General features: G+C 43.0%; 1 protein-coding gene across 5 annotated transcripts in view; it reads right to left on the bottom strand.

Annotated features, from left to right (window-relative positions):
- Nucleotides 1-1,980: 1,980 nt before the first annotated feature.
- The window catches only part of LOC149277302 (rho guanine nucleotide exchange factor TIAM1-like), a 37,851-nt gene continuing 12,198 nt past the window's right edge, over nucleotides 1,981-27,633 (bottom strand). The window contains exons 6-26 of one of the 5 annotated variants that reach the window (XM_089503064.1): nucleotides 27,335-27,481; nucleotides 26,935-27,009; nucleotides 26,384-26,554; nucleotides 26,162-26,266; nucleotides 25,503-25,584; nucleotides 24,150-24,236; nucleotides 22,906-23,147; nucleotides 21,275-21,279; nucleotides 19,918-20,002; nucleotides 10,670-10,849; nucleotides 10,157-10,225; nucleotides 9,436-9,561; nucleotides 8,883-8,991; nucleotides 7,074-7,253; nucleotides 6,297-6,415; nucleotides 5,304-5,412; nucleotides 4,539-4,597; nucleotides 3,797-3,899; nucleotides 3,596-3,683; nucleotides 2,575-2,747; nucleotides 1,981-2,483 (exon numbers count right to left, since the gene is read on the bottom strand). In XM_089503064.1, coding sequence (XP_089359190.1) covers nucleotides 1,981-2,483; nucleotides 2,575-2,747; nucleotides 3,596-3,683; nucleotides 3,797-3,899; nucleotides 4,539-4,597; nucleotides 5,304-5,412; nucleotides 6,297-6,415; nucleotides 7,074-7,253; nucleotides 8,883-8,991; nucleotides 9,436-9,561; nucleotides 10,157-10,225; nucleotides 10,670-10,849; nucleotides 19,918-20,002; nucleotides 21,275-21,279; nucleotides 22,906-23,147; nucleotides 24,150-24,236; nucleotides 25,503-25,584; nucleotides 26,162-26,266; nucleotides 26,384-26,554; nucleotides 26,935-27,009; nucleotides 27,335-27,481 — 2,817 coding nt within the window. Of the gene's footprint in view, nucleotides 2,484-2,574; nucleotides 2,748-3,595; nucleotides 3,684-3,796; nucleotides 3,900-4,538; nucleotides 4,598-5,303; nucleotides 5,413-6,296; nucleotides 6,416-7,073; nucleotides 7,254-8,882; nucleotides 8,992-9,435; nucleotides 9,562-10,156; nucleotides 10,226-10,669; nucleotides 10,850-19,917; nucleotides 20,022-21,274; nucleotides 21,280-22,905; nucleotides 23,148-24,149; nucleotides 24,237-25,502; nucleotides 25,585-26,161; nucleotides 26,267-26,383; nucleotides 26,555-26,934; nucleotides 27,010-27,334; nucleotides 27,482-27,633 lie in introns of all 5 variants that reach the window. The other 4 variants (XM_089503068.1, XM_089503066.1, XM_089503067.1 and 1 more) reach the window with 4 other exon arrangements.

The following is a 27,633-nucleotide window of genomic DNA, read 5'->3' on the forward strand; positions in this document are numbered from 1 at the left end:
CAGACCCGGAGGTGGCCATCATCGTCAGCCATGTGATATTTATGGTGTACCATATACATATATTTTTAGGGTTATTCCTGCAGCCTTCCTTCGCTCTTTAAGGCCCGGTTAGACGCACAAGTCCGGTAGTAATCACGCGCTTAACAAACGATTACTCAGGATTATTTTATTTCAGATTTTTATTGTTCGTTTGACAGGCATTTACAACTTTTCATTCATTGACCTAAAAACATAAAAATAGACCTTCTTTCAGCTTATAAAAGAAATATATAAGAACATTTGACATAGACATGTCATAACAATATGTACAGAGGATGGTGCCTTTAACTAACTCTTTGTGAGCCAGAGGGGTGCACAAGACGTCGCAACAAGCGATGCGCGCCACCTCCGTCTCTCAAGCGGTTAAAAAGCACCAGCCGTTCCAGTTTTTCCACGATTGACCATACTCTGATTGATACAGTACACAAACTGACCATTAAGCCCGGGACGATTAATCCGGCCAAACACAAGTGAACTGCAGATGGCATAAAATAACAATAGAGTTACGAAGGAGAGGATCCGTTCGAAAAGCATTGCATATGGACCGCAAAAAACTCACCGTCACATCAACCAAAATAAGATGCAGCGTTATTAAAAGCTACCATGAAGAGCAAGGTTAACACTTGAGGTCTTCACTCTCACACATCACAATGGAACCATAGCTTATCAAATAAATGGCCTTTAAACCCTTCTGTTCCAGAGGGTCGAGCATATTTACGACTTCACCGCCATATAAGAGGTGTCCTTGGGGAAGAAAAGATTGAACAGCAATTTCCAGCTAGTCATCACAACAAGAAGATGTCAAGGCAAACATTTTGCACAATACTTTAAAGTTCTAAAATTCTTTCAAAATATGAATCCGTGTACGATCTTAACCAATTCATTTTAGAAGAACAAGAAAAAAAAACGCTCAATGTCATTTCATTGCTCTGGAGTTTCAAAGAAAAAAAAAAAATGGTCAAATGGGGGAAAAAAATGGAAGATGGTAACGTAACCTGCGCTTGTATGTATCGAGTGCGAGGGACAACGAGCTGCGGCCGTCTGCAACGTGTTAGGAATCACAACCATGAGAAAGGAATGGCTTAAAAAAAACAGGATATGTTACCTCTATACCTGCGTATATCCTCGTCAGAGACTCTCTTTATTAAATATATATATTTACATATAAAACTACTGTGGTCCTATATCCTATGAAAGACGATATATCTGTATTTTGTAGGATAAATGTAAAATGCCCCATTTCCCCCCTCGGTGTCCCTGAATTTTAAAACGTATAAATACAAAAAAGATATATATTTCGTTTCAAGTGTTACGCGTGGGTCTATGGTAAGAGTTTGGCATCATTAGAATTCTCATGTAAAAACGAAATGATTTGCAAAACGAAACAAAAAATATTAAATAACCGGCAAATAGAGTAAAAAGGGTAAAGAAAAAAAAATAGCTTTACAACATAACCCCGAAAACATCCCTCAAACACTCCTAAAAATACAAAAGTCACTGTAACATTGAGGAGAAGAAAGGGTCCGCAACACGGCAATTTTATAACCGATAAAAAAAAAAGCAGCAAGAACTATAGTCTGATTGACGACTCACGACAGAAATCCCTTTCGCTCCTTGTGCTATCGCATTCCACCCGTTCCGGATCCCACAAACTCACTCTCCAGCCGCGCGTTAACCCTTTCTTTCCAACCCTGATTGTTTCAGAATAAATAAAAGAATGTAGGAGCCTTTCCTCGTTACAGATAGAAGGGCTCTTGGCCTTGTGTACCAGGATTTGCATTTATTATATTGTAACCAGGATTTGGCCTGGGGGGGCCAACATAGCTGCCAACGTTTCGTGTGTGCAAGTGTGCAGTCTAAAGGATCACTTTCCACAGTGCATGATGTGGGGGGGGGGGCTGTCACTCATTTTGACCTTTGAACATTTTCTAAGTGATCTCTTCAGATTTCTGTATTTAATTTTCTGGTGGGTACAAAGTCTTCACGTTTCACCCATATGACTTCCTCGGCGTTGCTTTCAATGCTACCGTTCATCCCAGAAAAGGCCGTTTGTTTCTTCAGCTGAGTCATTCGGGACGCGTGCGAACTCATCGCGTTGTGAGCTTTGCTTCCAGCCGGGTGGCCGGAGATAGAAGTGGCCTCAAGTTCCTCGCTCAGATCCTTCTCCATAGAGCCACCCTTAATAGACTCGCAATATTCGTCATCGCTGCTGAGGATGTCGGTTTCTTTAACGTCCTCCTGTTCTTCGTACTGCGCAAGATCGAACTGTTCCTCCACCCAGCGATCCGTGTCGCCGCTGCTCCCCGTCTGCTGCGGAGGTTTGGGTTCAGTCTCTGGCTCGAAGTCCTTGTCGGGACCGGTTGTGAAGACCGTGTCTGCGTCTATGGTGAACCTGTTTCTGACCAAGCGTCGCCTTCTTGCGAGAGATCGGCTGGGAGCAGAAACTGCAGAGAGAGAGAGAAAGTTAGAACAGAGAAAGGGACTCATTCTGTTACGTCGGGACAGAACCCCTTGATGTCGCTCACGTTGCGTTACCTGCTCTGTTCATCACCGGCCGAGCTCCCTTCAACGCACACAGCCGCTTCCCTCCAAAGGGAACGTACTGCTGGGAGCTGGGTAAACTTTCTGTCTTAAGCAATTGTCTTCTGTGCTTGTCACGTAGAACAGAGTGCACCGCCCGAAGGAACTCCTTCTTTCCCACCGGGGAACTAGCATATAACAGAAGACACGGCTTAAGAAATAACGCAATAAACCATCTTCACACGGGCTTCACCCACCTAGCAACAGTACAACGCAACGGCATATATGTAATACTTCCCGGGTTCACGCTAAAAAATGAAGGGGGAAGCCCTACTGACAAATTTTTTGTGTCCAATAAATACTATTATTATTACTTTTATATATAGCACCATCATATTCTGTAGCGCTGTATTTGATTATTAATTATTAATTATTAAATGTGTAATTAGTAATGTGTCGGGGGGGCCATCATTGTTGACAGTCATGTGATATTTAAACATCTACATACAATAAATACAGTGTTAGCCGCTTTATGGCAGAGATAATCTTTGTTAAGAGAATTGAGGGCATCACAATAATTTGCCTTTTTATTGTATTAAAACTATCATTTTTGGGGTTTTAGATAGTATTACTATTATGGAGATATGTGGTTTAAAAGCAAGGGACTGTTCTACCAACAGAACGGGAATCAGTGGCATTAGTGGCAAAATGAACATAACATTTCACCTTCAAGTTCCTCACTAACCATTACAAAGGCCCAGAGGAGGAATAACTTATCAAAAGGACAGAAATAACTATAAAGCGAACCGGAAGACATGTTGACTGCTCTAATGGGATTTCAAGTTTAAAGGACAACTCTTTTGAATGGATGTATGAATGTCGGATCGTTAGGTGTATTCCAAAAAAAAACATTTATTTTTCCAGTAATTAATGTAGTTACAAAGACCCCGCAGCCCTGCAGGGCCGCCATCATTTCATTTTCTATGCGTCCCCAAGCATTGTGGTCCAGGGTACTTGTTACAGAAAATACACTTACCTGCAGCACAAATGAAACACTCTCTCCGGTCTGCCCTCCGATTCAGATTTCACATGAACAATTTCACAGACCGAGTTGGTTTCAGCATCTAGCAGGGTAAAAGAGACAGTGGTAAGATGATCAGTATAGCTGGTAATCTGGAAAAATAAATACAAATAAAAATACAAATAAAAAATAAAAGGGCAAAAGGGGCATTTTTACCCGATGTCGTCATGGCTCGAATCTGCAGCGCTTCAGTTGGAATCATGTGCCGGAAGCGAAAAGGGTCGCGATCCTCAAACATCGATGCTCGGTGAGATCCACCCTACAATAACATTCACTACAGATCAGCGTCACATGGATACAAAGGGGGGCATTTACTAAAGTGAATATTTGCGGGAGAGATGTATAGTTTAATGGGTGAGGAATGGGTGCCACAAACCCTTTCTAACCGCGGCAGCTCACGGGGGCCAGACCCTCCTGATACATAGCCAAGTCGGTAAAGTTGAAATTTCAACAACACCCCCCCCGCAAACTCCCTCTTTAGCGATTGATGCCTAAACGTAACAAGCTTTTAGCATCGCCTGTACCTTTATAGTGACATTTACGGCTCGTGACAAGCAGTGCACACGTGCTTAGAATCAGATGTGAGATTCTAACAGTCCAGCTAGGGTTCTTTCTGATTCAGATCCTCTGGGACCATAAACAGAATGAAAAGGATTTGTGTGTTTCTACAAACCACAGAGCGGAGTCCGTATATATTATCCTCACCAATAATGTAACTTAATATTTAAAAAAAGGAAGTGTAATGTAATAATAAAAACAATTATTGTTACATATATATACACACATATATATATATATATATATATATATATATATATATATATATATATATATATATATATATATATATATATATATATATATATATAAAATAGGAGGAATAAAACCATGGTCTTACCAGCTTCTTCTTCTGCTTGGAGCTGTCCTTGTAAACCAAGACTACTGCCGTCTTAAAAACTGCAAAAATCAGACAGAAATGAATTTATATATTTTGGTAGCTACCGGTTAAATCAATTTTAACATAAATGTAAATGTGGACCTCCATCTTTATAATTGATTCCAAAGAACAGCAGAATGCATACGTTTGGATCGGGATACGCGTCACATGCTGAGACCGGCAGGTGGAAGGAACAGGTACAATAAGCAATCCAGTCATCTGCCGGTAACGCTAAAAGGCCAAATCTCACAGCGTTGGCATTATTGTATCACGGGCACTCGCGCTATCCTGTTATTTTGTACTTAACAGCATGATCAAAAGACAAAAATTATAAGGCAGCGAGTAAGAACACCGCTAAACACGTCACATAGCCCTACATATCACGCCTGAAACCACCAGAACATCACTATGGTTACCTATAGAGGACCGCGCAGTCTCTCAACATTTAAAATCCACAGATTTTAACTGCAAGAAGATCTTTGTGCCAGACGTTAAAGCCAATATGTTGCAAAAATACAAAATGTACATTTCAGCCAAAGAACAAAACGGGGTGTTCCAATCTATCTACCCCTGGAGAAAATAAACGCCATTTAACAACGTAAAGTCCATTGATAAAAGACAAGTCCATCCAGTGATTTACTATATAATATACGTGTATATATATATACACACACACACGTGTATATATATATATATCTTAATTTTTATAGAGAATGAGTAAGTTACCAAATGTTGCCAGTTCAGGATCCTTCTTCCATTTCCCAAGTGATGCTGGAGGGTTAAGCCAGACCACTGTGTTGTGCAAAAGTAAATCTCCCATAGACAAGTCGGCCACCTGAAGGAACACAAGAAAGTCAATAATTGCAATTTTTGGAATAATCAAATTAAAGTCAATGCCAATAACAATGCAGTAAGACAGGTCCGCGTGATTGCCAAGATGAAACAGCAAACTGGTCTAGACAAACCCTCGGTGACCGGCAGTCATGGGCGCTAAGATTACAAGTTTATATCTTATAATGACCTTTAAAGGATGGAAAGCTAGAATATTTAGTACTTCTCCCAAACTGTAAATGTGTCCACGATAAGTTTGCCAGATAAAGATATATCAGCTAGCAGCATTTAAAAAATATATATAAATAAAGTAGGGCATTGCCCAAGGGGTCAACTTCACACTGCAAGGCAGCTCTCTGGTCATCTTAAGTGTTAAACCCCACACAGACAGCCTAAGGGTTAATGTACGTGCTTGGATGCCTATGACAATAAGCACGCTGCCCTTATGTGAAAACGCACATGCTAAAAAATCCAATTTACTGCTCCAATTTTACCAGATCACAGAAAAAAAACTGTTAAAAGCGAGAACGGGCCCCGGGGAATAGGGCGCAAAAAAAAGCAATTCGCTTTTTAGTGGATCGTGTGGATTGTGCTGAAATAAAAATGGTCTTTTCTATAAAACACCTTAGGAAACAGCTGCGTTGTATTATATATATTTATATATATATATATATATATATATATATATATATATATATATATATATATATATATATATATATATATATATATATATATATGATATTGGAGCATAACGGTAAAATGTTTGGGAGCCGATCTCTCGGCTTTGAGGTTTATTTTAATGATAAGCCCTACGCAGGTCACATTGTCATGCTTTATAACTCAGAGGATCAGCGAGTGAAAAAAGCTCAATATTTGGATTTTTACCTCTTTTATCTCTCCGGTCTGCTCGGCTATAAGCTGATCAAACACGGCTCCATACTCCTCGTGAATCTTCTGCATCTCATTAATGTGACTCGCTACTTTGTTCATTGTCTTAATAGCCACTAAGGAAAAATAACAAATACTTTTATTATCATTCTTCTTTACTCCACCATACTTATCGCCGTGATCTACCGAGTTAACCCTTTCTGGAAGGGGTGCAGCTGAATGCATTTCTATGCGATGAGCTGCTTCTTGATGGTTAACGAGCTACACACTTAAATCTTTTTAATACCCGCTTGAATCTGGGAAAGATTCCCTCCACCTCACAGCCAGGCATAATAATCCGTGTCTGGCGGGTATGAAGATATTAAGTAGTCATTAATAAAACATGAACATTCTGAAGGCTGAATGATGGGCTGGCGGCATCTGTATCTTATTGCAAATGAAAAGCTAAGAGTACAAGAAACCATGACCTTGGCATGAGTCAATAAATAATTAAAAATAAATTAGGCGCCGTGTAAATACTGGATTGCTGAGCGCAAGGGCAGACACGAGGCTATTTATATATTCTATATGTAAACCCTATAGATGGAGAGGTGCGAGGTTCGTGAAACGGGTACTGGAGGAGCACGCAGGCAGCTCGGGCGGATCGATGAGTTCTGTCACCAATGCGCCAGAAGACCAGCAATGACCGGGGATCGCCAAGGAATCCTGAAGACTGAAAGGAGTAGAGAGAGAAAGCGCTAGTCCGTAAGTTTTCAGCGGCCGCCGGGATCTTACCATCAAGGTGGTAGTGCTCCTCGCTCTCCGCGTCGGTCAGAGAGTAGAGCTCCTTCAGGAGCAGAGGGTATTTCAGGATGCGCTGGATGGGTTTAATCAGGTACGATTCCAGAGTCGCCGAATGTTGCTGCCTGGGGTTCTGAGCATCAAGGAACGCTTTGAAACTGAGATCTGTCTTGGCTGCAAGAGAAACATTTGAATCAGTCCTTCGCTGACAGAAGTAGGTCCCCCGCTGCAGACGTTACACCTCACAAGCTATTAGGCTTATTAGAATTGTGGGAAAACGGTTTCAGAAAATGACATTTAAAGGATTCCTTTGATCCTGGAATAAAAACGTCTCGCTAGTTGGTTCACATTTGGCACCACCTGCCCCGGGCTGCTCCAGCCGGGGAGGACGAAGATGTCAGACCTAAACTTGGCCTTAAAGAGGAACGGATGTTTCTCCGTTCATTACTTTTTTCCCCATCATTCCAATAACTTGTGGGTTTTGTTTTCAATCGCTTATTGCCTTTGAGATATTTAACTTAAAAGAGGCAATTTAACATGAAAAATTATTAAGATCCGTGGCAAAAGTATATCAGTGTTGAGTCCCTTACCCTCCCCCACCTCAGGCAGCCTGAACCAATCAACAACAATCATCGCCTTAACAATAAGAGATAATCCAGAGGAGCCGATAGGAAATGTAAGATTTGGGAAGAGTGACAGAAGTGCTATAAACCTACATTTAGCAACAGTTGTGTCTGTTTAGGGAACTAGAGATGCCGTCTAAAAAAAATGTAATAAAAAAGTTACGCTTTATTAAAAAAAAAAAAAAAAAAAAAAAAACATCGAATTTACATTTTTTGAAATTCTGTTTCTGTTAATCACACATTTGTACGCGTTCTCGGGGCTATAAAGGAATTTTGGTGAAATATTAGTAAACCCTGTTTTATGGGTATCTAAGTTTCCCAAAATATATGTATTTTCCACAGCTTATTTTTGTGTTTGGGTAGATTCTACCAAACATAAGTTTTATTCCTAACATCAGTGGTGCCCCCAGTGATTTACCATTATCTCGTATTATAATTGGTGGCAAAAAAAATAAAATAATAAAGTTAAGGGAAGGCAGATGCGCGTGTAACAAAATATCAAGATTTAGGGAATCCCATATAGCCCGTATACCTAATTCTTAGTATTTTAGATGAATAAGACAAACTGTTTTCTTAGTTTGTTTCTTATTTGGGCTGGGGGGGGGAGTAAATCCACTTTAAACTATAAAATGAACAGCTTTCTTATACAGTACGAGCAAAAAAGCTTATTTTTGCTACTTCCAAAAGCCTGAATAAAGCGCAGATAATGAAGAAATGTTTTATTAATGTGCAATGTTGTACCGAAGCACACCATGTCTCCATCTGAAAGGTAATTATGCAGGAATTGTTACTAATCGTTCTACTTTACAGCACAATAAAAAAAGGAGCCTAAAATAAGAACGGCTTTAAAAATGTAATGCGACCGACTGCAGTCAATTCTCACGTTCCTGCCAACGGAGTAAAAATGACGGATAAACGGCATGTGAAATCTCCTACACCGAGGACACAATGCCCACAGCGAACGGGAGGTGTAAATAAAATGGCGGGAAAACATTAATATCTCTACCCCATGGATAGGAGCCCAGTACAAACTGAACGGTACAAAAAAGGAGCTGTAGAGAATACAAGCCGTAAAATACTTATTATGTATGACAAATAAAATGCTGGGGGGGAGACGGGAGAGAGAGAGACGGCAGAGAGAGAGAGAGAGAGACGGGAGAGAGAGACGGCGCTACCGTACCTTTAACCAGCACTTTTGGGACTTTCGTGTGGCTGGCACAAAAAGCGCTGTAGAGTTTGAATCGGTCGGCGTAATACAGGAACGATCCTCCCAACGAAAACAAAACTTTCTGCAAGTCAATAAAAATGAGGCTATTAAATATTGCTTCTTAAAAAATACCGGTAATATTCACAAGCAGCTGGCTTACAGGTTACGGGAAATAGGAAAAATCTTTTTTTTTTTCCTCATAATCAATGCACATAAATGGACGTCGATAGGTACTTCATTGTTCTCTCCCAACCGGTTTAGGCACGGGCGCAGGGGAAGCGTACAGCGGTGCACACTTCCTGCAAGTCAGAGCCGAGGGGCGGGGAAAGAGCGGAATGCATATGGGGGATTCCACAGACTTCCTGCATTCGTTTCCAAGGAGGACTAAGTGACCATCTAAAGGGGACACTCAGCCATTAAAGTGCATATGGCGGCTGGAGTGTCAGTTGAAGTGCGCATTGCTATATCTCCTATATCTAAAAACCTATATGACCTCTAAAAACCTCCCTTCATTTTTCCTCATTACCTTGAATTGCTCTACTTTTTCCAGTTTTTCCAGGTCCGGCACCAGCCTCACTCCATCTTCGAGGGTTTTCAGGAACTCCACCTGGAATTCCACCATCTCTGTTAAATTCCCAAACAGGACATCAAGCTGAAGAGAGAAGAACAAACAAGCCGGTTTCATCCTTAGCTTTGGACGTTAAATCCACAGAAACGCGAGATAAGCGGATAAAAGCGGTTTCTTTTTGTTTTTATGTTATTTCTGAGCACAGTAAGGGGTGAGAAATGCACCGGAGACCCCGCTTGGCACCTGAAGGGTTAACACTAAGATTACCAGGCCTGGAGAAACATCAATCGGGTTTACAAGCCACGTAACAAAAATATAATAGTCCAAACGTTGGATAAAGGGAACAATTTGCAATTTTTTTTTTACATTTGCCGGATTTTCTTCCTCGCCCCACACCTCGGGCGCCCGGTGGAAACGACCAGCACCGTCCTGTGCTTTACACGAGCTTTTATTTCTCTTATAAAATCAGATGTTAAGCCAATGATTGTTTCATTAAACTAAATACAACCCTCCTTATTTGCTCTCAGTAATGTAAAAAAAAAAAAAAAGTGTTTTTTGCGTGTGCGAAAATAACAAAATCTCACACGACCTCTTATAGAAAGCACTGTGCGAAAATCTCCTAAAATAGACAAACTAAAAACCAACGTGTTAGAAAAAAGAAAATCACACAATACTATACCTCGTCCTCCGTGAGAAACGTCTCCTTCTGTAATGGTTTCAGGTACCGCTCCATGAGACAGTTGAGATCCTAATCAGAAGCAAAGATTACATACGATGTCAAAGAGAGAGGACTAATTGGCTCCAATTTTAATGACTATTTAACATTAACCCTTCTGCACCACAGGCTGGGTTACTGACTGGGTATGCAAACAGTAAAGCGTTATAGAATCATATGAATCATTTCTACATTTTTAATCCTAAAAACAATAAATATTTGTAGGCATCTATTTTTAGGGCACATCGGTTCCTTTTGTAAAAAGAAGACAAAAATCTAGACGGTGATAGAAACATACAATCTGATGGCAGATTAAAAAAAAACATTCGCCCATCTAGTCTGCCTGCTGTAAAGACACAGACTGTAATCCGTCCTCAGTATAAATTCCCTCGCTGCATTAGCCTTTACCAAAGCTGCTGGGAGGCTGTCACACTTATCTACCACCTTCTCAGTAAAATAATTTAAGACAAGCGTTACCTTGACATAGGTGCGTTCCGTCTCGAGCAGCTCGCAGATGACCTTGCGCAGTTTGTCGGCGTCGGTGAGCTGCCTCATGGTCGCCGGTTGGGGTCCCGAGGATTCCGGAGGAGTCGGGCAGGGATCGGACGGATTCATCTCATGCAGGCTGCGACAGAACGCGGCTACCTGCTCCGTGCTCTGCAACGAGAGGGGAGTTACACAACCGCCGGCTCCGACGTGCCCGTCGCTCATCAACATGCCAGCAGCAGACGGCTAAAGAAATCCCAAACACAGAAATCCGGGGCTCGCACGCTTCCCAAAGAGACCGGTAAACGTGCGGAGACGCGAGCCGCAGGACGGGGTTTTCACGTTACCTCGCCGCAACGTCTCAACTAGGAAAAGGATCGATGCAAGAAGGGAACGAGGGCTCGTAAGGAGCTCTCAACTTTGTCAGATGCGTGCCATTCCATCCTGCTGTCTCCGGAGGAAACGAAGCCTGTGTGTAGGCACCCGGTAACCTAGCAACCGCATCCAAGAACTCCTCTCCAGAACCTCGCAACAACACATCAACAGATTTCATCCAAAAACAGCCACTCCACAGAAAAATAGGCTTTTAATAAATATATATATATTATTATTTATTTTTTTTAATGAACAAAGAACCTTCCTTCACAAAAGGCTCCCCAATCTTCCCCTTTTCTTTCTCGATTCTGATATTATACAAACAGTAATCACGAGAGTAACAATTCGAGGTGCGTTGGCGAGTGTTGGCTTTTAAAGACTGAAAACATTGGATGTTAATGGCGTTCTCGGGAACAGAGCAGCCGGGGGATATAGATATGTATTCGGGAAAAAACACCGGAGACGCTAATGAAGGAACGCTCTTTGAAGCCGTCAGTCATTTTGTAGATTGCAACCCACGTGAACAACGTAAATAACGGTCGGGGGGATTCCTAGAGAAAAGAAAGATTTCTTCCGGTGCTCACAGCTTAATGAATCGGTGGGAGAATCTTAAAATACGTACATCGCTCACAGCTTTAACAATCCCGAAGCTGAAGTGCCACGGTTTCTCCTATAATGTATATTTTGGTTTTTTTCATCTGTAAATATCGTTAAGTGGGATTATTTAGTTTAAGGAACTGAAAAAAAAAACCACTAAGGTTTTAGGAAAGTAAAAAGGTCCACGTTAAGGAAATTAAGTGTTTATGGCAGCTGCACCTTTACGTTGGTCTTTCAGCACTTTTCTAACTTCAATCAAATAGAGTTAAATTAGAATGCCTCAGTCTTGATCTACCATAGGGACCATCTGAATAATTATAGTCTATAGCGAGGGACTAACAAGGTCTGCCATAAAGTGGCAGACATATTACATCACGCAAGTTTGGGGCCGGACCAAGATATTAGACGATCCCCATTACAGTAAGTCTCGGGTCTGTGAATAAGGACAAGCGGGGAGGACTGAGCGGGACTCTGCTGTGAAAACCCCAGGACTCTCTCGCCTCGCAGTTAAACTCTGATGAACCTTGGACTCCGATCACCCACGTTTAAACCTAGATGTTACGAGTCCAGAAGAAGACTTCCCTTCCCAAGGACTGGCTTGTGTTCTTCATTGGGTGAAGGATTTACTTCCCTTCCCCCGAAGCGCATACCCATAGACTGGAGGCTACGGTTACCGGGAGGTTATTTTTATTCTCTCTCCATGTTTCAGATTTAAGAGAGAACAAGAAATGGTCCATGGAAATAATCTAGTAATCCAGAACTACTTGCAATCCTCTTTTCTCGTGACGGTGGTCAAAATCATTTAACAAAAAAAACTTGACCTTTATGCCAATTTAACCCAGTGAACATAGGAGGGATTTTCCGATAAATTGAGGGAAACTTTTGGGATTCAATTGGTTCCGAGGGCTACAGACATATTTTATCTGTCTGTCCTATTCGACGATAAATCCACTCTATTATTAAATGCACGCATTTTATGAAACATAACGTAACAAATAAAAAAAATATATATTTTTCTACAATAAATTACACACACCGAGGAAATCCTGCCTAAATACATATATACTCTAATCTAAAGCGGTAAAAAAATAAATCAGTCACCGTTCAGATCAGCACCAACTGCATATTTACCAATGTCTGGGGGGAAAACTTCCAGGGACACTTTGCAGAACAGCTGTCAATTACTTATTTACCACACCCACTGTCCAAAAGCTCCACCCCCTTTGGCCCAATTTAGCCCCACCTAGTTATTACACGGCAGATTATATCACCAAGTTCACATGATGACTTGCCATGAACCCTGTAGGCACCAGGCTCAGGGGCATCACCAGAGCATTAAATCCCAGCATATCACTAGTTAAAATATTACATTCAATATTAACATAAGATCTCTACAAAAGAAGTTCAAAATAAGCAACTTAAGTAAAATAAGACGGTTATGCGGCAGCAATTTATAGATACAAACTCCACAGGACACGCCAGTCTATTCCTCAACGTAGCCCCCCTACAACTGTGGGGTCACTCCACGTCACGCGACCCGGTCAACCCCAAACACTCCAGGCAATATTCTCTTACATTCTTTTACATAAATGGCAAGATTTTTAAAGCCCAGCAGGATGGAGCTGTGAAGAAGCTGTGGGGCGCAGAGCAATTATTTCTTATGCAGGGGCAGCTGAGCCCGGCACACAAAATAGTTGCCCTGCCCTTCTGTGTAAAGCTTCTTCACGGCTCTGCTCCCTGCATGCCACTCCGCGCACACCAACACACCACACTGCGCACTAACACACCACACTGCGCACTAACACACCACACTGCGCACTAACACACCAACACTGCGCACTAACACACCAATACACCACACTGCGCACTAACACACCAACACACCACACTGCGCACTAACACACCAATACACCACACTGCGCACTAACACACACTCTCCCCTCCATAGACTAACACGCTGCTCGTGGACACGCCACTCAGTCTAACACTGTATATTGACAAAGCATCAGAGTCTTCTTGCGGACAAAACGATTTGTCCTGATCTGAATGATGGATACTTTATTTCCAGCAGCAATACAAAATAAGAAATATTGCTGCAATTTGGAAAATAAAGACGTCCGGGGGGGGGGGGGGGGGGGACAACAGTCACGCTCACCAGGACGACATTTTCATTCAAAGGTTACAAGGTCGCTCGAGTCACACGTTTTAAATAGCAGCTCAGCAGGCGGCCCCTTAATGGATACGGGTGACAAACCTATCGTACGACCCCCCCACACACACACACACGAGAACCGCTTTCTCTTTAAGGATGCTGGCTTAGAGTTATAGGAATTGTGTTTCCCGGAACGGAAGTGCTCATTTTTAATCTGCCTTGAAGGATTTTCCAAGCTTTTATCGTTAATAAACGTTGTGCGTCAAACTTATTACCAATGAGCATGTTCAGGAATCATGCGTGTTGTTAACACAATGCATACACTACGGTGCAATATCCCGGAGTTCTGTACCCCCCCCGGGGCATCTCCACAAAGAATAATAATAAAAAAAGGTTCTAATCATTTTAATCACCACAACCCCAGCTGGATCGGCTTCTCGGGGTTAATGGGAGTAAAACCTGAATACATGAAATAATAAAACCTATCCTGATGGTCACCATGAAACCACCTTTACCAATAACTACTAAAAGCGTCCCAAAAGGGTGGTCGCTGGCTCTGCCCGTCGGGTCCAGGGTCCACTCCTCTATGACTAGTGTATCATCACGTGTAAGGCGCAGGTATGGACCCCCGGATCATTATTTTCTCCCCAGGCATCATCACGTCTAGCTGGGGGTGTCGGGACTTTGGTAACAGCTGCTGCGTACGCGTTGCATTTTGTGTGCGTGGGGTGCGCTTTCTTCAAAGTAAACAAGCTAGGCCTCCAAAAATATAGTAATCCTACCATATTTATACATATATTACCCATATCAAAATGAAAAAAATACATGCCTCCAGCATTTTACAGCAAAAGCAGAGGTCAGAGGGGCGGATTCTCAGGGTCACACAACTGACCCCTTCCTTTGTTCCAATCTTATAGGACTCCTAATTGGTACTTTTGCTAGCAATATGTTACGGCTGATATCCCTGCTTGAATACAGGTGACTCACTTCAGTGTCTCTTAAAATAATGAAAGGTCATTTTGGCGAGTCACTACATAGAAGCTTCACAAATCGGCTATTAAAGGGTTAATACAGTGTCGGGGGGCCGCTCATTTAGAAAGTTCTCTCGATCATCCAGTAATGCATTTCAGGATTTCACTTGCGCTCGCACAGCGATTCCCCAGGCAAATATTTATTCTGCTTGCGAAGAGACATTTTCAGGCCGGTCGGGACACGCAGAACCTACGGCTCAGAGATAAAGCTGGATTGGGAACAGAAAGCCGAGGGGGCTATTAATACAGGACCTACCCCATTCGACAGGGCAATTACTCCGCCATTAGGAGATTTTTATTACACACTTTAACATTATTTCAACTAGTTCCAAAAAATAATCCGTAAAACCAACCAGCGGAAAGTCCCAGGAACCACAAATACAAGAGAAACCCAATAACGCATGCTTTATATAAACTTCACCTAAATATATCAAGTCTCTCCCCAGAAAAGACCCAAAAAGCTGATCCTTACAAAACAACCGTTTCCCTCTCCCCTGGCACTCAAAGGGTAAATCCATGGAAGCGGATCTGCAAATAAAGGAACGAAAAGAGCAGAAACCCTTCCAGCGTTCTGTATCAGCCGTCGGGTTAGATACGCACATTTTAAAAATCCGCGTACTAAAGCAACGAAACCTAAACGACCCCAAGAAAGTAAAGACGGCCGACCCAAGCTTCAGAGCGGTGTCTTCAGGGGGATACATTTCACACGACGGGAAACAGAACGCGTTTAACAGCCGTCTGGGGTCTCTGCACAGCATAGAGACCCCGACACACGCACTTTCTAAATTAAATGTGTGTCACCAAGAGTTCCTCTGCTATATACTATATATACATACATATATACACACATATATATACACTGATCTATACAGCAATGCAAACAGTTATGATAAAGAGTCCTACAAGACAGCATATGAGAACCCCGTCCCAACCCCGAGATCCATCCACAAGCTCTCTGATCCAAGAAAAGCGCTTTCTCCGTCAGACTGTTACTCCCGTCTCTCGCATGCTACCTCTCCAAGAATGTATTCCTGCCGTCCTCGCTCGTTTCAGATTTAATGTTACTCCGGTTTTGCGAGGAAGGAGAAGGTTATCCCCCCCGCGGAGATCTCTCCTCCTCGAAGCCCCAGGAAGGTGCGGCGGGCGAGAACAGACCTGAACGTGCCTGCAGCAGCCATCCGCAGATTGGGGGTTAGATACACAGGAACATTGTTTCCACTCCCCGGCTTTTAACAATTCCCAGCATTGGTGTTATTTTTCTTCTAAGATCGAGACCTGATAGAGCTTCCCTTGTTCTCTCTTGAAAGAAACATGGGGAAAAAAAAAGCGCCCAAATTTCTTGAATTTTAAACTCCGGCAGCGGGGAGATGCTTGTCAGTGTCAGCGATCATTATAGAAGGAGCGGCCCCCCTCGGAGACGGCGCACACGCCATTACATTTACTGCTACGCTGGGACGGGCTAAAAACGCACAGAAGACTAAAAAGGCAACGTGTGATTAACTTAATTAAGCCAAGCACTGAAAGCACAGAGCGTTCTGCGAGAGGATGAACAAACGCGAACCGAACATATTAAACTCCGAGCTTAATCATGTTCTGTATGTAAATACACACGCTTTAGCCGTGTACTTAGTACATCATAAGTCCCGCTACTGCATCTGCCACTCTTGGCAAATTGGTTAGCGTTTTGGCCAGTAGAAAACAATGAAACGAGTCAGGGGTGCCAGTTGACAAATTGCAATCTGCGTCGGGGAGAACACTGGCGAGAAACCCAGCCGAAGGTTCTGCAGCCAAAGGCGCAGTAACCCTTAGAGCGTCAGCGGGGAGTACAACGAAACGCGGGGGGAAACCTTTCTGCCGGTTCAGGGTACATCAGCGTGGGTGCAAGTGATGGTGGTCAGGTGCAGCTCTACACTTACACATACATAAATACACTCTAACACCATACACTTACGTACACATATACACCAACACCATACACACACAGACACACTAACACCATAGACACACTAATATACACTCACACCATACACACAAACACACTAACACCATACACATACATAAACACACCCTAACCCCATACACTTACACATACATACACACACACACACCCTAACCCCATACACTTACACACACTAGCACCATACACACACACAAACACATGGACACACTACCTCTGCCCTGCTTTTCAGAATTGTGCGCAGTAGTGCACACGCTACCTCCCAAGCTCCGCCCCCCAGTGTCCTGATTTGCTGAGGGTAGAAGTTGGGAGGTACGTTAATGGGTTATTGTCATTATTGTTCAAAAGAAAGTTTTGCAGACTTTTTTTTTTTAAGGTTTTTTTTGTTTGTTTTTTTAAGGAGCGCTAAAAGTTTGATTAATTTGTTTTCAGTAATTTACTTAGATTTGAAAACGGTTAATTTCATAAGATGTTTTTTCGCATGATACCATCGGTCGCGGTGATTTTAGGAACTGTCCTTTCATATGTATCTTATTTAAGAGGCACATAAAAAAAAAACTGCGATTTTACCTAAAAAAAAAAAAAAAAAAAAAGCCAAAATATTACAATTCACATTATACCGAATGCTCTCTATGTGATCACATACATAAAACCCACACATACATGCAGATGAAATGAACACGCAGCACCGCCATATGGCACCGCTAATTAAACACAATTTCCCCTGAATGTCCCCTGAACCGGAGACCTTCTTAAGTAGTTGTTCAGCACAACACCGCGGCAGCCAAGAAACCCCCATCGCCAGCCAACAGAGCGGCATTTAATGAGGGTAATCAGAGCGCGGCACAGAGGCTATACATTCAATGCATGCGCAACGAGCCCTTCTATCAATCACCAGCCGCCCAATCCATCCCGAAAGAAACGCTACATACCTACTATACGAAGAAAGTCACGCTCTATAGAGTCTCTCCATAACGTAAAGCTGAGCAGCAGCAATAACAAGAAGATAAAAGCCGCTCGCGTCTCCTCTACTGCTCCGAAACACCAGGAAACCAATGTAAGCCTTTCCTTCCTCCGGCCATCGATAGCCTTCTATAGAGACGTCTCTCCTCCAGACTCACCGACTTATCTTATGGACGCGCATCACATACATAGGAAATCTGCCCCTATTGTTCTTTACCCCTTTAGACGCGTTTCCTGGCTTCGGTTCCACTAATATATCATGACACTGGATTCGTTCCCCTTTCCTCTCTCTGTTCTCTCTCTTAAATAAAGAAGGTTAGTTCCGCCGGATGCATAGAAAGCGCAGAACGCCCCCCCCCCCACGTTCCATCGCATTTAATACGGTGTCATATTTTCACATCGTATTAGTAATTAAACCTGCTAAACGGCGCTCATCCCCAAGCCGGTAAGTATAAATCACGAGTAATTAGCCGCGCACGCGGTGCCCTCCATATGATCGCAGGAGGTTACAGCGTCGCCGAACCGAGGGGAACTTAATTGTGGCGAACAGTCAGAGTTAATTAAACAGCGCTTTTATCCAGCGGTTACTCGCACATCGCACTGACTTTCACGGCTGTAAGCCGCACATGACGGGATCCAACACATTCCGCCTGCTTTTCATGTGCATTTGCTATAAAAATCATCATACATACACAAAAAGTCGGTTTCGTTAACCCCTTACGACAATAAACTTCCAGTTAGAACTAAAGATGGGTGGATAAACCCTGATCCAAAAGGGAAGTGACCATAAATAAATTTAAAAAATTATTATATATATATATATATAATTATATTATTTTTTGCATTTTACACACTATACATACACGCACACTCTTATGTTGGAGTGTCCGTGTAAACCGGATAGTCTTAATAAAACGCTTGATTTAAGCATCAGGATTAAATGCATCTCTCGTCCCTTGAATTGGAAACATGCTTGTCTTTCCTGTATCAAACCTTGCGTGAAAATATCAGCGCCTGGGAACAAACTGGAGATGATATTTTATCTGGCCCGCTTCCAGCGAGGAGGAGACTTAAAGGGTGTCGTTTCACACCGTGGATCGTGTGAAGGTGTTAAAACCATCAAAGCAACAACAACAAAAAAAGAGAAACGAAGAAGGAAACAAACATGCAAGCTTTAGATTTTACAAACGTTTATTTCTGACGGCAGACGAGCTTTTTAGCATTTTCTTCTAATTTTAGACGGTTTTGGTAGACGGTCTGCCGAGTGCTGGGCTCACGCACATTCTCAGACAGCCCTCGCTCCCTCAATCTGTGCGGTTGTTTACACGGATACGAGAAGGCGTTAACCCAGCCGGTGGGAGAAAAACGCGCCCCATACGCGTTACCCCGATATCCTTCTTCTTGCGCTTCAACATCTGCTCCCCAACCCCCGGGGGACTAAAGACACAGCCGGATCCCGGACATTTTAAAGGCATCGCTATACAATTAGCGGAAACGCATTTGAAAAAAACTTGGCCCGGAACCGGCTCTCGCATGCATCGCGTCAATCTATCTTAAAGCCCCGTCTATGCGCGTTGCCTCTAATTTAATGAGATCGTAACTCGCCCAATACTTTGCTTCCATATTTTACTTTCGCTTCCTTTATATCTGTATTAATCTATTCCACCTGCTCTTTTTTAATAGCCGGACACGTCATTCCTCCCGGGTAATGCGGGGACTCATCCTGGAGGCTTCATGGAGATCTGAGAGCAGCATGTGATGATGTCACACGTGACGCAGCGCGTGTCATAACCACATAAGTATTAATGCCGCAAATGGCATCAAACGTCTTATGCCTGCCACATGTCACGAAAATAGCAAAACTCGTCTGAGAACATTTGGCTTTACGTACTCCAGCTCAGGCTACACTGTCCCGGGGGGGGGGGGGGGGGGGGGGGGTCAGAAAGCAAGGGACAACCATGCCAAGCTTTATGTTTCCCTGCTTTACTTAGTGCACATCACTAGGTACATTGCTAACAATATGGCACCCACAGGGGAGGAAAAAGGGAGCTCCCCTCTACACCATTGGAAACAAAGGGTTGAGCCCCGCCAACACTCTGACATTGACCATTGAAAGAGTTGCACGAAATGACTATATACGATCAATAATTAACTATACACCTACTTTGTTTATTGCGTCGGTCTCGTCAGACGTTTCCAACTGAACTTCTATCTCCTCCGGAGCTGTCTCGTTGCAGCTGCTCGTCTCGCTGCAAACTGCGGCAAATCCTAAAATAAAACAAAGAAAAGAATAACACCTGCGCCAAAGAAACAAATTAACTCTATATCCTACAATAATGAGTATAAACGGTCTCGTGTGTAATATACCCACTGATCATGTAAAGGGCTAAATGGAGATGGGGGTCTTCCCGGTAAATGCTCCAGAATGAACACACAGTACGGATGCTGCATTGTCCATCGCGGTAATCCATCAACATACAGATAATAGTACACCGCGTGGCAATCATGATCACAAACGTAAATGCAAGTAGTCAACTTCATAGGCATTGCTCCTTTGTGGAAACGTTCGTAGACTGGGGGTTAAACTGGGGGACTGGGGTTTTTTTATTTGCGGTACTGAATAATGAATATAATAAATAACAAATTGCTCCTTTCGCCGCAGAAGCTGCCCTTATACCTTTAACCCTTGAAAGCCATTCTGCCCGATATGCTACAAAAAGAGGGGGGGTTATAAGGCACTGGCGCATGAAAAAAAAATACAGAAATAATGTATTTCTTTCAACTGGCCCATTACGGTTATTTCATTTTGGTTACATTCATGGTCCAATATTCTACTTTCTTTATACTTATTAACCTTTTGCGTGTTTCCAGTGTACTTTTACGGACAAATCTTTATCGGAAACATATTTTCTAGGAAAAGATTCATTCTGGAGCTGTGTTTTAAAATGTTCCTGACGCCACCTACAGGCCGGCCCTGGTACTGCATCCTTTCCCAGGCATTTATATGGGGCAATTTTTTACTTTCCCAAATAGATTTAACCCTACGGAATGTTTATCCCTGAACCTTCCAAAATAGTTTTAAACATAAGGTGAAAATGGTGCTTATTTCGATAGCAGGAGAACCCCTACTCCATCTTTTAAAAAACTACATTTCCCATGATGCTCAGCCAGTATTCTTTAACTAGGTATAGAAAATGAAATATAGCTGTATTAGCCTAAGGAGAAATGGAGCCACATTACTATGCACAGCACTGGATTTTATGCTCAAGGAGAAAAATATTTGTTTTCCATGGAACTTCCCCGAAAATCTTTAATGCTTGAAAAGTCAATTATTCTGGCAGTTTACTCGACAAAAATAGAGAAGTTCTGTTTTTTCTGTACGCCGATCGCCAACCTTCCTCGCAATTTCCGATTTTCCCCAGTACATTAAGTAGTTCAGTGCCACCTGGGTGCGCAACGGGATAATTTACAGGCCAAAGAACACGCCAACGGTGAATTTAACTGGCAAACAGGACGGGAACTGGGACTGTATCCCAGAGGCTTGTTGATCCCGATATCAGTTATGATATGAATGTAACATTTTAATGACATCCAAGTACATATTTCTGTTCTATATGACCTTGTACGAGTCAGAATGATTCTGTTCAGCCGATCCTGTAAAAAACGATCAGCGAATCATATGATTTAAATAAAATACTAAAGGATAATGTGACATTAATATCGACAAGATGCACAGAAATGAACCGGACGCATGCTAGATGCTACGCATTAAACGCGATTCCGGTGCAAAGTTTAAAACATTTCTTATCAACATAGCAGCCAATGGAACGGTGCGATCAGCAGGACCACTGAACCCCATAATAACTTTATACACATTCCCATGCCTCACCCCCCATGTTACAGTAACATGGCCAATAGCCTCCTCCTGGGACAACTTGCTTTAATCTGGAGTCCTAGAGGTTGACATCATAAATTAGGCATGCTAATGGACTCCTACTTAAGTCTTTCTTAGACGTTCCTTAGTCAGAGTGATTAAGACTGAGTCATTCGATTGTTTACTCTAGGCAGCATAAGGAGTCAGGGTTTTTGAAAAAAGCACAATATTTCCAGAAACTCATTTTTCATCTGATATCAGTAATACAAATGGTGGGAGCGCCAGCTAAATTCAAAGCTTTAACATGTTTGAAGGATGTGTAGATTGTGGTAGTAAGCAGATATACAGGCTTTGGGGGGGTGCAGGGTATGTTTCTGAAGGAAAAACTGCCATAGTATAATCAACTAATTGAACATGCCTCCCAACTGCCCGGCATTGCGCGAGACAGTCCCGATTTTGCCACTCTATCCAGCTTTTAGGTCCAGCAGGATTCTGTGACCCTGCAGAATGCATACTGCACATGTGCAGAATTGTGAGCATGCACAGTAGCGCTGCCAGTTTGATTGACACTACCTCCTAAGCTCCGCCCCTGGCATCCTGATTCACCAGAGGGTAGAAGTTGGGAGGTATGCAAAACCCATTGCGTGCAGTTTGAGCTGTAAGATTTACAGGGACAGGATCACAGAAACAATACCAAACGTGAATTCAGCGACCAGTAGCGCTGGATTAAACGCAGATATTGTCCTGGAATCACCAAAGACCTCCGCTAGCATCCTGCTTCAATAACGCAGACCCTTCTGTGCCATCTCTATGAGGATACGATGGACTGGACTAACAGCTGGATAGGGGCCGAGCGTAACGGGGTTGGCTTGGCTCGGTGGAACGTACCATATATCTTTTACCTTCAGTCACTACTCGTTCTGTTGCTTGATGAAATAGTATGGTCCAGGAGAATGTCATAAACAGGACAACGAGGACCCAATGTCCATCCAACAAAACCATTTTAACTTCTCTACATTCCAGCTGACATTAACCTAACAGCTACACTTTAGTGCCCACCATAAAAGATATGGGTAAAAGCTTTGTACTTTCAAATTCTCTTTCAAATGCATAGATCGACACAAAGTTGTACGTTACATAACGTATATAACACTAACGAGCCGTTTTATTTACACAAATCTAACATGAAGGAACCGAGCCATATTTGCTCAGCTCACAGTTAAGCCATTTGAACAGCAAAGGATCTTTAAATAAGTCCCGTAATTTATCCTCCGTTACCGTCAGCGGCGACGCTATTGTCTTCTTACCTCGACCAGGGTTGAGAAGAAGGAGGTCATTGTAATCCGCATCTGAGCGTCGTGGCAGAGCCTCTAAAAGGCCATCGTCTTCTTCCCCCTCCGGGCAGGTGCGGAGCGTAAGGCACAGAAACGGCTTGGAGAGGACGTGTTTCAGCATCGCAGAGTTGATGTCCCGGGCAGTGGCTTTGTTAATCTCCATGATCTCGTCTCCCACTTTGAGACCTGAAGATGAACAGTTTGCTTCGTTAGTATAGAACAGGTCACAGAGATAACAGTTTTCTCTAATGTCATTTTCATGAAAATAAGATCTCTGGACCTCGCCGTGTTTATAGATATTCATCTCAGTATCATAGAAATCTGCCCCAGACAATTGCCCCGTTTACATTAAACAGCAGGCACTATACAGCCACGTCTGCCAACACCGCTCAGCCACGGAAACCCATTCATCGGCCCCCGACAGCCAGGCCTTCTGTCTCTCCTATAAGCAGCGAGTCCCAATCCTAACCAAAGGACAGCTTATTTTTTACTAAAAATAGGAAATTATAGAATGTTAAAACAATGTAATCATCTAAAACTAGAGGGTCCGGGAACATATGTCATTTAATGAGGGCTTTACTTCACTGAGAGGGTGGTACATAAGGGGAACAGCCTCCAAGCAGAAGTGGCAGATGTTCAGATAGTCTACGGATAGGTATAAGGGTATGGTATATAAGCCTGAAGACTGAGTAAGTATTCCGGCCCATTGTCTAAAAGTATTGCAAAAGCCACGCGAGCCGGGGTAAAAACCACAAGGGGGCCTCGTTTCCAAAGTATCCGACGGAGACCCCAAAACACTGACGCACAATATCAGCACAGCCAGAGGGTCTCATAATATCTTCATTAATGAAAACAACCCACAATGTGCTGTTTTGCTTGCTGTGTAATTGTTTTGGAGATGATCCGTGGCACACGGTGGCAGAATGAGAATACCAATAGTTCTCTGTCCTGAAAATCTCTCCAGCCTGAACCAATCATCTGCCGCCAAAGAGGAACAGAGCAGTAACACAGATACGTAGAACAGCAAGTTAAGACGGCTGTTCTCATGATATAAATAATGTCAACATATCTATTCCTTTACTTTATGTGCATAAACATAACGTTGACGTGTCGGGACCACTGGAAGCAAAGCCATGGATTAATGGATGGGTCGGGCATAAACCACAAGGGGAGAAAAATCACACCTACCCTTCCTAAATGCCAAGCCGGATTTCTTCACGCAGCTCACATAAAGGTGAAGTCTACCTTCTTCTTCAACCAAAGAGACCGAGAAGCCTGAAACAGAAAAAAAAAAGCAGTCAAACCAAGCTGATAAAACACGGGCAAGGAGCACAGCGTAGAACCAAACAGCAATAACCGCTTTACCGAGGAACACACTGAACCTCAATAGTCCAGAGGTCGGAAGAACAATCCACTCATGGACCAAAGAAATAAAAGATGAGAGAATTCGGGATGATGGGACGTGAAGCCAGACTGCGGGATGATCACCGACCCTCCCTACAGTCCCACTCTTGCCGGCAAGCTTATAAACGCACCCAGAAAAAAAGACCCAACAAGACTAAACTTGCCTGCTGTAATGAAAAGAAAACACCACGCCCCAGACTTACGTTTTACACCACACAAGAAAATGAGTTATTACAGCCTGATCTAATCCAGAAAAAGCCTCTGTACAAACACAGAAGACACCTGAAGCAAAGTAACCGTCTGCCACACGCTAACCAGGTATCACACGGACCTTCATCTCGTGGCCACTAAGCCACAGCTTTGCTTCAGAGTCCATTCTATGGCCAAGAAATGTTCCCAGAGTGTTAACCCTTCAGACTACAGCAAGGATCTGCCCTTGCCGAGTCTCGGTATATTTTATCTACCCTGCTCCTGAACTCAGGAAGAAAGTCGAGTGAACGGAAAACGAAACCTCTAGATTGAAAGCTTGTATGAGCCGGGCCCTCGTCACCTGTTGTCTCTGTAAGTCGAATTGTTATGCTATATACTAGTTGTTATGTCCTGTCTACACATTGTACAGCGCTAGGGAGTTTGATGGCGCTATATAAAGCAATAAATAATAATAAATGTAGTGATCACTGCAATGAATGCACTTTCCATGAGATGGCGCTGGAGTCACGCCATTTAATTGAGGAAATCGCACGCCGTGTTTGAAGCGGACGGATCAGATTCTCTGTATGGATTTCTCAATATTGATTTTTGTCATTGTGCCAATACGTGGCTGTCAGTTCTCTGTTGAGATTATATTGTCCGTGTTGGGGCCGGTAATACTTCTATTCATCGTATGAAAATGTTTGTATTTGTACTTAACTGAGCGGGTGGTAAATAGGCGTAACAGATGGGGTTGAGGTTAATAGAATAAAGGAATGTAAATGCATGGGATCGGCAAATGGCTCCGGAATATAAGAGGAGACCAACGACTGATTAATGACTAAAAGGGCCGAGCGGTTCTTATCTAACGTCAAATTCGATATCTCTATAACAGCCACACAGCATGGCGACGAGCGCTTACAATATAATAACGTCGATTAACCTTACCAAAGTTTTCCAAGCAATGGTCACTCTTCTCCAGTTTCATTTTCTTTATGTTTTTTGGACATATTTCAATTTCTTTATAAAGCTGAAAAGAAGCATACAAATAAATTGCTCAGAACGTTAAATAAAAGAATACGCAAAAGGACTACATAAAAACGTAGGTAAAAAAAATAGTATATATATATATATATATATATATATATACACACACACACACACACACACACGGGTGTGTATATGGTATGCAGGCTGCCTGGAGGAAGGGGCTTGGAAGATTTTAATTATCCAAGTGTTTTGTAAGGTTGGATAGAATATTTATTGGGGTTTTGATGTTTTATAGGGACTGGTTTTTCACTGCCTGGGTAGGTCTGGGGGTGGCTGGGCCTAGGGCCGTGACCTCCACAATACATCAATGAAAGGCACCGCGACGAAATTAAAAACCAAGCCCCCTAGAACTATATGTTTGCCTGCAATCTTGTGATCACAACGTATAGTCAGAATTCCCTTCTAGATTGTCAGCACATGGCATATAAACGCTATAGATGTTCCGTTGACCTTCTTGCCCTTGTGCGTGTCCATAAAACAGATTATAGGAACACAAGAAGAGGGCAGATTATTTCACAAGGTTCCCTGTAAAGATATGTAAAGCTCAGGGCAGGTACCAGCTCGTAGATCTCCTCTTCCGGTTTGGGAACGTAGTGTTGGATCTGGCTGTCAGTCAGGAATTTCAGTCGGAGATAATGGGCCGAATAATCCAGCTGGTGAGCCTACAACGGGAAGAGATATCGTGCATCGGTATTAAACCCGCTGAATCGCGGCAATCGCTTAACAACGTCACCGACATGGCGCTCTGCGAGAGGCGGACAAGAAGCGGATTGTTTTACCTTGCAAATAATTTCTAAGGCATCCTTCGCGGTGTCCTCGGGATGAATTACCATGAGAACGGGCTGGTCGTTTGGCAAGCAGACCCAGGAAGGAGTCAGGTAATCGTGCACCCACATGTCCGCGTCGGGGTTGTGCGGGTGGACGCTGGTCAGTACGACCTCTTTCTCCTTCTGTCCAGAGAGAACAAAAATAAAAGACTTTAATAATATATATATACAATTTGTTTCTATGCTTTGATAACAGCACCGACTGCGGGGGGGGGGGATCCGACACCGACCCATTCATCGGGGCTTGGGGCTTTCCACCCGCATATTCCAATATATAGTGTAGAAATCGCATCTTCTATATTTAATTATTAAGTCACTAGATTGTGGGGGGAACCTCTTTAGTTAGCTGATTTATTATAAACGATTATTCTTTTTATTTGCTTTTGGTGTTCAGCCCCTTCATTGTGTGTTTTTCTATTCTAACTCAAATTACTCCAACCACACACACTGATAATAGGTTAATCAGGTTATCAAAGCACAGGAAGGTTAAACGAGGTCTTTACCTTGTCTTCTGACATGGACTCATCAAATATCCCTTCCAGAGACTTTTTCACTGACTCAGGACCATCATTAAAGACCTACAAAGAAGAACATCGTGCTTGTTATTACTATTAAATACATGAGTTAGTTTAACAAAATAAAAGCTTTAAATCGAGCGCGGATCAACTTAAACGTAATTTAGGTTCCTAGAATGCCAATGGAAATATGTTATGCGCCTCGGCTTCCCTGGCGCTTTAAATTGAATGTGTCAATAAGTCACAATAAATACGAGCAGCTTCTGTGATGACATTATATATATATATATTTAATGGAGACATCTCCGAGTACATGTAGACAGCAGGCATCTCCCAGGCTTGGCTCGCTGCACCTTCTCCAAGGTCTCGGCCCCTCACATGCGAATACCTGGTTAATGCTTGGCCGCCCTTGTTTTTTCTTTGACGACGTGTCCAGGCCCCAGAGGGAAGAGAACCTGCTCCTCCTCTTGCTGGCGGATCTGGACATTGCCTGCGTTCGCCTCCTCACGCCAGACTCTCCGGTGCGGGCCGCCACCTAATCGGACAAGCAGGAGAATGGTTTGTTTGGGTGCGCACCGTCTCAGCCCCTACATCACAAACCCGGGAGGGCCAATAACCAGACGAGCAAACGCAGGACCCGGGTCTACCCCCCCCCCACTCCCGTCCGGCTTGGACCGTGTAGCCATC

This window comes from Sceloporus occidentalis, unplaced genomic scaffold (assembly GCF_023333645.1).
Source record: "Sceloporus occidentalis isolate IW3139 unplaced genomic scaffold, rSceOcc1.0.p SCAF_219, whole genome shotgun sequence".
In the NCBI taxonomy this organism is placed as follows: Eukaryota; Metazoa; Chordata; class Lepidosauria; order Squamata; family Phrynosomatidae; genus Sceloporus; species Sceloporus occidentalis.